Source organism: Vulpes vulpes, chromosome 9 (genome assembly GCF_048418805.1).
Source record: "Vulpes vulpes isolate BD-2025 chromosome 9, VulVul3, whole genome shotgun sequence".
Lineage (NCBI taxonomy): Eukaryota > Metazoa > Chordata > Mammalia > Carnivora > Canidae > Vulpes > Vulpes vulpes.
The window spans coordinates 107205022-107219497 of NC_132788.1; the positions used below are offsets into that span (position 1 = coordinate 107205022).

The 14476-nt window shown below is 60.3% G+C and overlaps 1 protein-coding gene across 17 annotated transcripts in view; it reads left to right on the forward strand.

The window, feature by feature from the left end:
- Positions 1 to 12874, forward strand: part of PIP5K1C (phosphatidylinositol-4-phosphate 5-kinase type 1 gamma) — a 49741-nt gene extending 36867 nt beyond the window's left edge. For 7 of the 17 annotated variants that reach the window (XM_072721782.1, XM_072721781.1, XM_072721785.1 and 4 more), the window contains 7 exons: positions 256 to 417; positions 1379 to 1517; positions 1636 to 1668; positions 2849 to 2953; positions 5401 to 5521; positions 9337 to 9426; positions 10080 to 12874. In XM_072721782.1, the coding sequence (XP_072577883.1) occupies positions 256 to 417; positions 1379 to 1517; positions 1636 to 1668; positions 2849 to 2953; positions 5401 to 5521; positions 9337 to 9426; positions 10080 to 10082 (653 nt within the window). In that variant the 3' untranslated portion in view covers positions 10083 to 12874. Of the gene's footprint in view, positions 1 to 255; positions 418 to 1378; positions 1518 to 1635; positions 1669 to 2848; positions 2954 to 5400; positions 5522 to 6776; positions 6855 to 9336; positions 9427 to 10079 lie in introns of all 17 variants that reach the window. The other 10 variants (XM_072721784.1, XM_072721783.1, XM_072721790.1 and 7 more) reach the window with 2 other exon arrangements.
- Positions 12875 to 14476: the final 1602 nt, after the last annotated feature.

The window sequence follows — 14476 nt, forward strand, 5'->3', positions numbered from 1 at the left end:
CCGCAGGACAGGGCCGCCTGGGACCTCCAGGCAGAGCTGGGTAGAGAGCAGGGCAGGGTTTTCTGCACAGAGAATGTTGCTTCTTGCCCACGCTGGAGGCCGGGCAGCGGGGGGTCCTGTGTGCAGGCAGCGGGCCTCGGGGGGCACCAACCAGGCTTCCGTGCGGAGGAGGGCCGGGGCTGGGGGAGCCTGCCTCGGTGCTGCCTTGGCTCTTAGGCTGCCCCAAGCATCACTCCACCTCTCCACCATCCACAGCCCTGAAATCTTCACCGTCCAAGAAGGGCCGTGGGGCCTTGCTGGCTGTCAAGCCCCTGGGACCCACAGCTGCCTTCTCGGCCAGCCAGATCCCCAGCGAGCGGGAGGACGCACAGTACGATCTCCGGGGGGCCCGCAGCTACCCCACGCTGGAGGACGAAGGTGACTGGGTGCTTTGGTGATGGGAGAGATAAGGGGGCTGCTGGAGACAGGTGCTGTCCCTGGGGCTAAGGGACAGTGTGAGGAAGGGTTTACTGAGGCTGGCTACCTGGACGGGAGGGGCCTGGGTCACAGTCACCCCCAGCCCAGCCAAAGATCTGAGGCCACGTGGGGAGGGGGAGCAGCTGAGACTGCCACAGGGAGAGCTAAACAGAGAAGGTGCCACCGGGGAGGTGACCCACCCCATCACCAGACACCCGGAGACCTAGAGGCATGAAGCATTTGATGGAATTGGGCATGATGTTTTGGAAGGTTCCCCCCAGTTCCCAGGGTTAAAGAGTCAGAGATTCCAGGCACGGAGGGGCTGGGTGGAATAGCATAAAGGAAGGGAGAAACCGCACATGCAGAGGCCCTGGGGCTGCTGTGTTGGAGGGACAGCAGGACACCTGTGTGGTTGGAGCAAAGTCAGGGAAAGAGAGAGGGAGGAAGTGGGCCTCCAGCAGGACCTGTGGGCCTGAGGAGGGTTTCGATTGCAGTTTGAGAGTAGTGGGCTACCGAAACCTTGGTGCCGACAGTAAATTCGAGCGTATTTGTCCTCTTTTTTTTTTTTTTTTTTTTTTTTTAATTTTTTTTATTTATTTATGATAGTCACGGAGAGAGAGAGAGAGGCAGAGACACAGGCAGAGGGAGAAGCGGGCTCCATGCACCGGGAGCCCGACGTGGGATTCGATCCCGGGTCTCCAGGATCGCGCCCTGGGCCAAAGGCAGGCGCCAAACCGCTGCGCCACCCAGGGATCCCCCGTATTTGTCCTCTTAAAGCTGCCAAGCAGAATGGAGTGTTGGGTGGCAGGTGGGGCGGGGCACGGGCTGCTGAAGGTGAGCCAAGCTGCAGGTGGAGCCAGAGGCCTGGGAGGGCTGGAGAGGGGGCCTGGCTGCCTCAGCGCCCACAACCTCCTCCCCACAGGTCGGCCCGACCTCCTGCCCTGCACGCCGCCGTCTTTTGAGGAGGCCACCACCGCCTCCATCGCTACAACCCTGTCCTCCACGTCTCTCTCCATCCCGGAGCGATCTCCCTCGGAGTCATCAGAGCAGCCTCGGTACCGGTGAGGAGCCTGGGGCCTCTCCCTCCGTGAGGCAGGGGTGGGGGGTGCGCATCCTCCGCGGGAGGGGCGGGGCGGGCGGCCTCCCCCACCTGATCCACCTGCTTGCGTCTTTCTGCAGGAGGCGCACACAGTCTTCAGGACCCGATGGCCGGTGAGCTGAGACCCCAGACCCCGACCGCCCCCACAGTCCGGCCTCCCCTGAGGCACTCCTGCACTTTTCCACCCAGAGTCCCGCCTCTCTGGCCACTCCCCTGGGCACAGCTTTAAGTTAGACTCTAGAACATCACAGAATCTTGAGTTACTTTGTGGTCCTCTCTGTCTCTCCACACAGACCCCCAGAGGGGCCAGAGGACCCCTCCCCTGAACCTGCTTGTTGATCCTTTTTTAAATAATTTTTACATATTTTTATTCTAAGTGGTACAAAAGACAATATAGTGAAAAACCTCCCCCTGCCCTGTGCCCCTTCCCCTCCGTGGGAGTAGTCCCTGGATGGGTTTTTTATTTTTCTAGAAATATTTTATGACTATATGAGAAAACAAATCTACAGGCCTGTTTCTGCCTTTGGTCTTGACACCAGCGCAGCTCTCTGCCCCTGCAGGCCTCTTGCTTTGTGCACTTAGCAGATAAAGGTCATCTGTGAGCTGGGGGGAGCGCCTGCGGGTTCTGTCTGACAGAATGTAGCCTGCCCTCGGGGGCACTTCGGTGGTTGCACTTGCCTGATCTTGCCATCCCGACCACAGTGAATAGGGCTTGCTTTCCTTAGTTTTGGGGCAATTATTCTGGCCATTAAAAAAAAAGTTACAGCACAAAGCACTTGGCATTTGGCAGAATGCACTTCTCTCTCCTGCTGCTTGCTCCCACCTCAGCGACCTTTCTGCTCTCTGATGCTGCCATCCATCCAGAGAGCTTCTGCATGCCTGGCTGCTGGAATGTTCTGACCCACCTGCATCAGGGGCCTGGACCTTGAAAGCCCTGGAGCCACCCCACCCCAGTCCAGGCCCCAGGCCCATGTGCAGATTCCCCCCAGGAGGGTGGGCAGGATCCCACCCTATGCATTATGCCTCTGCTGGTACCAGAGTCACAAGATGGTCTCAGGTGGACAACCAGTCCCTGCCCCCATTGCAGACCCCAGGTGGGCATGACACCCACAGGACCAGGGGTGAGCTGGACCAGCCCAGGGCACTGGTCAGATGGCACCCAGAGAGAGCACCCCATGGAGGCCCCCCCGGCTTCCCACCAGGGCTGGAGATCTGAGCTGGCCTGGAGCTTGCCCCTGGGGGCAGAGTTAGGGTGAGGAGAGAGAGTGAGGTGCAGTTTCCCACTGTCTCCAGGCCCCAGGAGGAGACACATGCAGAGGAGGACCTGCAGCAGATCACGGTGCAGGTGGAGCCCGCGTGCAGCGTGGAGATCGTGGTCCCCACTGAAGAGGACGCAGGGTGAGTGTCGCATCGCAGACCCCTGCACCGCGCACTCGGTCCGATCCGATTGGCTAAGCGCAGTCACGTGGCCAGCTGGCAGCAAGGCAGGCTGGGGGATGTAGTCCAGGTTGTGGACGGGGTGGGGGAGCCGAAGCGGGGAGAGCCTGGGAATGGGGCCTCCCACTGGAAAGGGGCGGTACAGGGCGTGGGAACCAGGCAGTCTGCAGGGGCCCCTGGGGGGCCTCGGATCTCCCGGGGTTCCTCACCCTTTCTGCCCTGAGCCCCGGGTTGCGGGAGGGGGCTTTCCGGTTCCCCAGGGAGCCTCTGGATGCAGCCCCCTGCCCGGGTGTCTGTTCCTACGTCACTGCTTCTGCTCCTGCGGAGCACCTGCCTTCCCGCCCCTGGTTCCTCTCCGTGCTCGGGCCTTTCCCTCAACGGGGAGGCGCCTGCGGCCGCCCCTTCTGCTGGGTTCGCGTGGGGCAGTTCTCTACCGGCTCCTTGATCCGGGGCAGTGGCTCTCAGCCACCCGGCGTGACCCTGCCCCCCCACCCGCCGTGTGCCGGGGGGGACACCCTGCTGTAGGGTTTTAGAAGTGTCTCTCAACTTTCCAGGATTTGAAGACCTGTTTATATTTTCAGGGCTGATTTCTATACGTCTTTATTTATTTATTTTTAAAGATTTATTTATTTATTTATGATAGACATAGAGAGAGAGAGAGGCAGAGACACAGGAGGAGGGAGAAGCAGGCTCCATGCCGGGAGCCCGACGCGGGACTCGATCCCGGGACTCCAAGATCGCGCCCTGGGCCAAAGGCAGGCGCCAAACCCCTGAGCCACCCAGGGATCCCCCTATACGTCTTTAGTTATAAGTTGAAGAAAGCGGCCTTAAAGAAATTGACGTATATTTAAAAAACAGATCAAAACCTTCATGATTGAATACAAAATTTTTTTTTATTAAAGGATTTTATTTATTTATCCGTGAGAGACAGAAAAAGAGAAAGAGGCAGAGACACAGGCAGTGGGAAAAGCAGGCTCCCTCCAGGGACCCCGACATGGGATTGGATCCCAGGACCCTAGGATCATGCCCTGAGCCAAGGACAGACGCTCAACCGCTGAGCCACCCGGGCATCCCCAAAATTTATCTTTCTATTTTATTTTATTTTTTTAAAAGATTTTATTTATTTATTTATTCATGAGAGACAGAGAGAGAGGGAGAAGCAGGCTCCCTGGAGGAAGCCAGAGGTGGGACTCGATCCCAGGACTCCAGGATCATGTCCTCGGCCAAAGGCAGGCTCTAAACTGCTGAGCCACCCAGGGATCCCCAAAATTTATCATTTTAAAGATTTTATTTATTTATTCAAGAGAGACAAGCGGGGGCGGGGGGGCAGAGGGGAGAATCAGACTCCCCGCCGAGCAGGGAGCTGGAGGGAAGGATGTGGGACTCAACACCAGGACCGCAGGATCCTGACCTGCTTCACCGACTGAGCCTCCCAGGTGCCCCCAAATCAGTGGGCATGTGAGAGAAACGTGTGTTTTCTGTGGAGGGAAGGAACGTTCTGTGTCCCGTGTATTGATCGAGGCGTCTAGTTGCCTATGTCCTTGTTCGGTTTGGTCTGTTTGGTTCTGTGTTTGCTGTGTTATCAAATTCTTCTTGCTTCCATTGTTGATTTCTGCTTCACCTGCTTCTAAAGTTTCTCTTCTTTTCAAGACCCCTTACTTAGCGTTCACACACACTCCCCGCCTGCGCGTTGCCATCAAGAATTACTTTGCAGACACGCAGACAGACGCCCGCGTGCACACACAGCGGTTTCTGCCACCAGCCACTTTTTCCCATTAACTGAATTCCTGCCATGTGACAGATCTTTCTGTCTTTGCCCCCAAAACAGCCTACCATCCCACGTGGCTGGAGAGCCCCGTGGTTATAGGTGCCCCTCCCATCTCAGAGCTGTGCATTTTGCTCATGAGATGAACTTGTGCCCCCAACCACCTGCCACCAGGTGAGACCTAGGAGTCGCCTCCCCTCCCATCTGGAGCCTGTTTCCGTAACTCGGGATACCTGGCTCTTTCAAGATCACAAATGCTCAGTAAAGATTACAAAGGGGTTCTGACCTCAATGTGGGGTGGGTGCTAGGTGTCCCTCCTTTACAGGTGAGGCTACTTGAGGCTTAGGGTTGGGAAAGGACCTTCAGGGTCGCCAGGGGTGAGTGGTGAGGCCAGGACCTGCCCACCCGTGTGTGCTTGAGCAGCAGTCAGTAGAGGCTCACCTGTTAGTGGGTGGGCACATCCTCCCCACCTCGCCACAGAGGTATTTGGAGGCGGGGGGTGGGGGGCAATTATTTGGCTTCCTGAGTCTCTTGTCCCCATGATGACCTCCTGATGAGAGGGGAGGAGGCAGGTGCAGGCTGGGGCTGGTGTGGGTGCTGTCTGGAGCCCCGCCTCAGGACTCCCCTGTCCTCGTGTCCCCAGGGTGGAGGCTTCTCCAGCTCATGCCTGTGCGGCTGCCGAAGCAGAAACCACCAGCCAGGCCTCGGAGCCCGCCAGCCAGGCCTCGGATGAGGAGGATGCACCCGCCACAGACATCTACTTTGTAAGTCCCCTGCAGCTCCTTCCGTCACCAGACCCCTGACCAGGCATACACTCCTGCAGTCACACTCACAGAGCACCCACGTGGACACAGTGCGCTGACTGGTCAGCAGTCACATGCATACACTCTTGCACGCCCAGTGTCCCCTCACACACATTCACATCACATGCTCACATGGCATGGGAGCACCCTGCCTTCACCATCCAAGCCAGGCCAGGCCACTCCAAGACCAGGGAACAGCCCTGTCCCTCCTCCCCAGGCCTCGTGACCACCGCCAGGCAAGGCCCTAGCCATGCCTCCGCGTCTCCCTAGGAAACATCTGGAGTCCTCAAGCTGCGTGCCCCACCGGGCCAGCCTCTGAGGGCTGCAAACCATGTGGATCTTCTCCCGCTGGGTGGTGGGTGCAGCTAGGCGGGTTTTGTTCTCAAGGATGCAAGGGAATTGTGGCGAGGGGTAGGTGTGCTTCACGCTGCCAACCTCACTGGCTGAGGACTCATGGCTGCTCCTGGATGGGGCGGGGTCTGTGGGAGCAAGAAGAGGCCCTCCCCCAGGGACCTGGGACCTCTCTTCCAGAGCAGGGGGTCGCCTCCCCCACTCTGCATCTCCCACAGGCAAACAGCTGGGCCAGGAGCCTGGGTGAGGTGGGTGCTGGGCAGCCAGGTAACCTGCAAAGTCCAGTCCAATGATGGCACCCCCTGCCCCAGTGGGTCCTGGGGCTGTCTTCCTCGGGCAGCCCTACTGAGGGGTCAGGTCAGAAGGCCTTATGCAATGAGGGGGACTGCCTCTCCTCCTCCCAGACCTTCGATCTTGTTGGCCAGTGAGCTGGGGGCCTGCTGCTGCTGCTGCTGCTGCTGCTGCTGTGTAGCTAACACCACCCTGCTCTGTCTTGGGGCCTCCGTTGGGCCTGGAGAAGGAACAGGTGCACTGTCTCTGCGTCCACACACCCGCCGTCATATCCCCATCCCTGGGGGCTTGGTTTGTGTCCCATCCTGTGGACCAGTGTGTGAGGTGGCCCCAGGGGGCCACATCCTATGTGTGTGTCTGGGTCCTGACACCCAAGTGGGCGGCCAGGCCCTGTGGGCAGCAGAGAAGGTATTGGGCTGCTGTGGGACCCCCGCCACCCTGAAACTCACCTCCTGCTTGGCCATCGGCTTACCTGCCCCTGCCCAGCACCCTCCCCACCTAACCGTCCCCTGGATTCCTGTTGCCTCATCCTGTCCTCTGTTTGCTTCTTCCCCCGCCCGCCCGGCCCGCCCAGTTCACCGATGGGAGGTACTGGATTTACTCTCCCCGGCATCGCCGACTGCGGGCCGTGACGCTGAGCTCCTCAGGGACTGTAAGTGACCACAGCAGGCCTCCAGGGAGCCCAGCCCCTGTCCCACCACCCTGGGCAGCAGGGAGCCACAAGTCCTGGCTGTCCCTCGTCCTCTGAGAAGGGACTTGGGGAAATAATCACCACGACTGAAGCCGGCCATGTGTCCCCAGTGATGTCACCTAGGTCCCTCTGAGGTGGGCATTGCTAGGCACACAGCCAGGGCTAAGGGGACTTGTCCGTAGTGGTGGGGTCTGCATCTGACCCCAGCCCCTGGCTGTTTCTGCCCCCTCCCCAGCCTGCCTAAGTCAGGGACAAGTCGGTCGACACTTGTCTAATATTCAGACCTGGCTGCCAGTGGCTCCCCAAGGGGCATCTGCCCTGCAGAAGCGGGCGGTCATGTAGGTCAGCAAAGGGACTTCAAAGCCAAGCTCTTCGCTGCAGGAGAGAGGAGGTGGTATCTCCATACCTACTTGATAGTGGAGAAACCACGGGCTCAGCTCCCCAGGGAAGCCCACAAGAGGGCACAGTTCAGATAAAATCTGGGTCCAAATTCCCAAGCAGCCCCTGTGTCTAGTAGACATCTATTGTGCTTGGGACACTGTGGGTATCGTGTAGCCATGGTATTATCAGGACCTGTTACTGTCGTCATGAGCAATAAATGAGGGGCCCAGAGAGGCCTAGGAACCTGCCCAGAGCCACACAGCACTCAAGCAGGCAAAACAAGTTGAATACCTGAAGTAGGAATTTTTGTTCTCAAGATGAGGCCCCTCAGAGGCTCCCATCTCCTACCCTAAATGCCTCTGAGCGTCAGTGGGTGTCCAGCACTGCCGAGCAAACCCAAGAAGTGGAAACCACTTCCCCAGACCTTCCTGCCGTGCTGTGTCCTGCTGAGACAGGGATTCCACACCCCGAAGATGATCCAAGAGCTGGGGACACACAGCAGGCCCTGAGGCCCCCTGGGGAAGTGATTTGCAGAGGCTGCCTGGAGAGGGGTTGACCCGGACCAGGAAACACTCAGGATGTGGGGAGGCGGGAAGAGGAGGGGGGCTCCATAGAGGGCACAACGGAAGCAAGCGTGAGGGCTAGGTGAGTGGGCACAGACCCTAGGACCTGGGGAGGATGTGTCTTTGGCCCCACTTCAGTGGGGTCATCGCAGAGTTCTGGATCCTGCTGCCCACGATCCCTCCTTCCCCTGAGGCCAGCTCTTTGCAGAGTTCAGATGGAGATTCTTTTGTCCCGTATTCTTGTCCTAAAGGGGCAGCTGCCCTGGCATCGAATGTGTGCTGCAGCTGCCCTGTGTCGGACACGGCATGAGCAGCCCCAAAAGAGGCCTCGCCCCATGCTCCCGGACTACCGGTTCCGGCCGGCTGGGGTGGGGGCCGGGCGGGGTGTGCTGTGACCACCAAGCGGTGAGCAGGGCCTATGCGCCTCTGTGCCAGGCTGCCCGCTGATGGACGGCCTTCAGGGGGCATGTGGCCCTGGGCCAGGTGCCTGGTGCCAGTGCCGGTGGTCTGGCCTGTGAGGGCAGGTTCTGCAGCCAGAGCTGTAGGAGGGCGGGATGGAGGGGGCACAGAGGTGGGAAGAGGCAGCGGGGGCCCTGAAGGGCAGCAAGGTCAGGGGGGTCCTGGGTTCACCCGGAGAGCCTGGAGGTCGCGTGCTCGTACTTGTCCTTCAGGAGGCTCTGAGGAAGCCACCCCTGCAGAGCTGAGGCTCGTGGTTGTGAGCCGACCGAGGAGGGGCAGGTCTGGGGGCTCTTCGGGTTATGGCCTCCGCGGGTTTAGCCAGGGCAGGGGTGGAGCAAGGGCGCTGCAGACTGGGGGGTGGGGATCCCCAGGAAAGAGGAGGAAGAGGGAGAAGGGATCTGCAGGGGTTCTGGTGCTGAGAACAGACCCAGGAGGGACAGGTGTGGGTGCCGGGGGAAGGTGCGCCCTGCCCCACCCCCGAGTCTGACCCATAACGGGGACGGGGACCCCTCCCCTGACAGCCGTGAGAAGAGCGGCCCACCCCCTGTGGCTGGCTCTCTGGGTGGCCCGCACCTCGGTCTCCCCCTCTAGAAAATGGGCTCCACCTGCAACCCGACTGCCCTCATCACCCAGGACCCTCGGTGGAGGGGTCTCGGGGCCCTGCTCCAGCAGGCGGCCCCGGTGGCCACACAGCAGGCAGGACCCGAGGCTGGGGTGCCCCACCGGGGCGGGGTCTGAGCAGGGGGGAGGGGACAGGGACAGCAAGCAAAGGCCCCCCCCCATAGCTCCGCTGCACCCCGCGCTCCGCTTCCTGCCGCCAGCCCCGCGCTGCCGCTGCTCCGCCGGAGGGCCCGGAGCCCCGGAGCCGTCCGGGTGGGGGGAGGGCCCGCCGGGGCCAGGGGCTGAGCCGCCGCCTCGTCGTCCGCGTTGGGGTCCGCCTCCTTTATTTCTGTTTCTTCCTTCCTCCCTGTCGCCTCTGTCGCGCCTCCTCGCACCCCTGCTCTTCTGCGCCCTTCCTGCACGCGCGCCCGCCCGCCCAGCCCACCGATGAGAGGAGCTGGGTGTACTCCCCGCTTCACTATAGCGCGCACGCCCACGCCCACCCAGCCTCCGACGGCGAGAGCGACACCGTAAGTGCGCCCCGCTCGGCCTCGGGCCAGCGCTGGGCCAGCGCTCGGCCTGCCGGCCCCGCCTGGCCACCTGATGCCTGGCCACCTGAGCCCGCCTGGCCCCACCTGGCCCCGCCTGGCCCCACCTGGCCCCGCCTGGCCCCACCTGGCCCCGCCTGGCCCCACCTGACCCCGCCTGGCCGCCTGGACCTACCTGGCCTCTCCTGGCCCCACCTGGCCCCGCCTGGCCCCACCTGACCCCGCCTGGCCGCCTGGCCCTACCTGGCCCCGTCTAACCCCACCTGGCCCTACCTGGCCCCGCCTGGCCCTACCTGGCCCCGCCTGGCCCCACCTAACCCCATCTGGACCTACCTGGCCCCGCCTGGCCCCACCTGACCCCGCCTGGCCCTACCTGGCCCCGCCTGGCCCCGCCTGGCCCCACCTAACCCCACCTGGACCTACCTGGCCCCGCCTGGCCCCACCTGACCCCACCTGACCACCCCTGGCCCCACCTAACCCCACCTGGTCCCACCTGGCCTCTCCTAGCCCCACCTGGCCACCTGCCCCCAGGACCTGCCCCCAGGACCAAGGGGGAGACGGGGGGCCGGGCAGCAGCTGGGGGTCCCGTCCCGCCCCGCCCCTCCGCCCCTCAGCCACCCCCTTGCCTTCCGCAGTAATTTCTATGCAGTCACCGACCCGGAGCCGGAGCCGAGCGCCCACCGCCCCGGCTGCTCCCCGGAGGCCCGCCCGCAGGACCTGGCTGCACGCCGGCCGCCGCCGCTCCCGTCAACTACCTATGCCTGTGAGACTGTGAACCTCCCTGAGTGTCCGATCATGTATTTATTTTGGGTCCTTACTCTTTGCACAAAGACAGCAGCACACGTGTGCTTTTTTAGAAAAAGATAAAAAAAAAAAAAAAAAAAAAAAAAGGACGTGTCGCGGGAAAAGAAGAAAGTCCACTGCACTTTGTGGTTCTTTGCTGTGCTTGCATGTGTCTCCCGGAGGGAACAAGGCCTGTGGGCTCGGGGGGCCGTGCCCCCCCCGGCTGAAATCCACACTCCAAGGCTCTGTCTCTCCACTTGGACGGGATGCGGAGGAAGGAAGGGCCCCCACCCGCAGCCCAGGGGCTCAGGTTTCCGGGCCAGGCACTGGACATCGACCTTGGAGGTGGCTGACCAGTGGTCTGGGGGCGACTCTCCACCCTGCCGAAGCCTGTAACCTCTACGAGTCTGTTTCCCACCACCTCACCTGCCAGGAGACTCATGAGCAGGTATGGCCGGGGGCCACCCCTCTCGCCGGAGCTCAGGACTGTGGGCCTGTCTGTGCTCCCGGCGTGGCCCGCTCAGTGTCTGGAAGAGGGCCTGAGCCGGGGAGGCGCGCTGGGCCCTCAGGCCGTGGGACTTGCCGAGAGCCGGTCCTGGAGCAGGGGCCCTCCCGTGCTCGCGCTGCTCGGCTTTCCAGTAGGAGATGCTCCTCCGGGCCTGGGATGGGCTTTGGGCTTTCTCTTTAAGATGCTGACATGAACGCAAGTTAAGGATAGGAGACAAAATTCCTCATGAAAAATAAATTTTTTTTTCCGGTTTGTTGTCCTCAGCAGGGGCAGCCCCCCCCCCCTTTGGGCTCAGAGAGCTCGCTGTGTCACTGTGGGTGCCAACAGCATGGCAGGGTCCATCCTGTCCCCACAGAAATGCACTCCCACCTCCTGAGAGGCGGCATGGCGGGGATGGTCTCCCCCTAACCGCTCTGCCCCCCACTGGCTTGCTTGGGAGGAGCTGGGAGCTGGCTTGGAGCAGAAGCTGTGCCTTCTGGAAGAATTTCTCCTGGCCCTTGCCTTCCTGGTGGAAAACCTACTGATCCAGGAGATTGATTTTCTGTGTCCCTCATCTCCCCTCGCCTGGCTCTCTTCTTGCGCCTGGAGGGAGCCTGTTGGCCTGGCTGCCATCGGTCCAGAGCTGCCAGGGAATGTGCCAGCGTGCGGCCCTGAGAGAAGGCAATCCTGAGAGGATCCGTCAGAACAAGCCCGTGGGTGTCCCCGATTGGAAGCAAAGTGATGTCCTCCCCCTCTTGCCCAAGGAGCCTTTGTCCAGAGGCAGAAAGCGTCCTCACCTGGATTTCAGATCAGCATCTCTGCAGGTGCCCTGGCTTAATGCTGTGAGTCGTCAGCCCATCCCTACCCCTTCTCGCCAAGGAAGGTGGCGACTGAGCAGATGGAGGTCTGAAGGGGTATCTCAGGCCTTGGTGACTGACAGGGACAACCATGTCACCCAAAAGACGGCATGGGGAGTCCCCTCCCAGCCCCCAAAGGTCAGATGTTCAGGCACATTGTGAGTTCTGTGGGGATGACCAGAGCAGCAGGCACAGTCCTCCTGGACACAGGACACTGACAGCCACCTGGAGCTTTAGGAGACAGGAGGGGAGCCCTTCTGGTCCCCGCGGGCTTTCCTAATTGAATCACGAAACAAAGGCATCACTTAGATGCTGACACTTGAGAGAAATTTGCAAGCGTCCTGGATATCATGATGTTTCTATTTTTGTGTTAGGTCCCAGAGACCCCTTTGGAGACCTGTTTTGTGTTGGTTGCTTTCTTTGTCCCTTTTCAGAGAACTGTCACGTGGATGCTAAACGTGGTCTGCAGACTGTGCCGGTGGGAGTGTTTGCTTATTATGTTCCAGGGGTGGGGGGTGGGGGCAGGAAGGCAAGACCTTATTTATAATGTGTAGCAAATTCAGGGCCTTTCCCAGGCTCCGCCCCCCACCCCCTTCCCCATCCCAGGAAGGCCCTGGACCCACCCAGCTGTGCCCGCCCCCAGCATAGAAATCTGAGTTCCTTCCTGGCTCATCCCCGATGGCTGCTGTCCCTGAGATGGCTGCTGTCCCTGAGAGATGAGAGCCTGGGCACTGTCTGGATTGCTGTGCTGTGAAAACAAAAGGCATTTCCTGAGACTGACAAGGTGCAACTTCCTGAGAGCCCCTGCCAGCCTCCAGCCTCCAGCCTCCATCCTCCCGCCTCCCCTCGCCCCTCCCTCCACCACTTGGCTCAGTGCAATACTCCCGGTGGAGTCCCTTGCCATGGTACTGTCGCTGCAGCCCCTCGGTCTGCTCCCCGGGCCAGCGCCCTCCACCGCCTTTTCTCTGGTGGCTCAGTTGCATTGCCTGTCCCCACCCCCAATGTCGTTTTTATGGTCGAACTGATTTCAACACAATGAAACTGCAAACCTCGTGTGTCTTAATTCTCTCTGGGGGTTCCGTGTGCTCAGCCCCCGTGGTCTGGGGTGTGACAATCCGGAGCGCGGCCTCATCAGGCACAGAACGCCGTCTCTTTCAAACCCAGAGCCATGGGCACCTCTGTAACTGTGCAGTCCTGCTGGCCCCAAATAACATATGCAGCCCCCGGCCTCTATCCTCCCTACCGCCCCTCCTCCTTTTTACGTTGAAGAGTTCTCTCTAATAAAATCGGGTAATAAGCATCACCCTCTCTCTCTGCCTCTGTACATTCTGGTGGTTGGCTGGGGAATTTAAGGACTGACTTTGAAGGAGAACAAAAAGAAACTTTGGTCAGATTTAAAATAACAGGACCGGGGACCCCTGGGTGGTTCAGCGTTTTGGCGCCTGCCTTTGGCCCAGAGTGCGATCCTGGGGTCCCGGGATCAAGTCCCACGTTGGGCTTCTGGCATGGAGCCTGCTTCTCCCTCCTCCTGTGTCTCTGCCTCTCTCTCTCTCTCTCTCTCTCTATCATGAATAAATAAATAAATCTTTTTTTAAAAAGCAAATAAAAATAAAATAAAATAACAGGACCTAATGCCTTAATAGCTGTGGCCTGCTCCGGGTTCCAGTTCAGCTCAGGAAACTGAAAAATTTCTGACATCAGCCCAGCTCAAAAGAACAAACACTTGCCAAAGTTTGTATTTGTTCCGCCAGCGTTGCTCAAATTGAGTAATGAACGCATGGACCCCTTTTAAGGGGAAAATATTTCTCCAGGATTCCCAACTGGAGAAACGCTGCTTTGAAAGTAAGATCCCATCCGTGAGCAGGCCGCCGGAAGCCCAGTTTCATCCTGATGCAGAACAGCACAGCTCACTTAGAACCTGGACATGCCGATGAGCTGCAGCATGTTTACTGTCACGTCCAGAGACTATTCGCGTACTCTCATGATGCATCTGCATTTTGAGAATCACAGGGTCCTTTGGGTTTTATCCACATCCTGATAAGCTGGCTTGTTACCGAGGGTGGCGGGAGACGGTCTTCGGGAAGTCGTCTGCGCCACCCACCGCACCCAGCGCCTTGGCACGAAGCGGAGTGCAAACTAGCATTTAGGGTGACGTCATGAAGTTGTAAAGATAAACATTTGAAGAGCTGAAACTAGAACACGAAGTACCATCCTCTGGCGTGGGCTGCGGGAGCTTGGAGCAGGGACTTCGGGGTCTTCCAGCCCTACCTGCCGTGGTCCTTCCTGGGCCACCAGTCCCTCAGGGACCCCACCTAAAAACCAGCACCCCCACACACACACCCCTCTCCCTGCTCAAAGCCCTCCCGAGACTCCCCAGCACCCACAGAACAGAAGCGCACCGCCTAGTTCAGATCCCAGCTCCACATTGCCTCATCTGGGCTGGGGCGGGGCGGGGGGGGCACTACTGTTTTTTAAACTGACTTTCCATCTCTGAGCCTCAGTTTCCCCATCTTTGCGGGCGATGGAGCATGATGGTGACTCTCAAAGGTCAGCCCAGCCTCGAGGCTTTTCAGTCTCCGACCTGGAGGCCGTCAGTCTCCCCGGTGAGCAGGCTGGACTCGAACCCACGACGTCGCAGCTTGCCCGCCTGCAGGGGCCCCGAGATCTCGCGGCCACGCCCCGAGGCCGCGCCTCCGCTTGGCCACGCCCCGAGGCCACGCCCCCTCCCGGGTCCGGCCTCCCCAGGCTCCGCCCCACTCGCTGTTCCGGGTTCGCTCTGGCTCCGCCCACGGCCCCCAGGCCCGCCCACCAAGGCACGAGGACCCACACGGAGCTGCCCCTAATAGTGCCTAAAGGGCGAGTCCTCCACCCTGGAGACGGAGGCCTGGCCGGAGGCCGTCACACG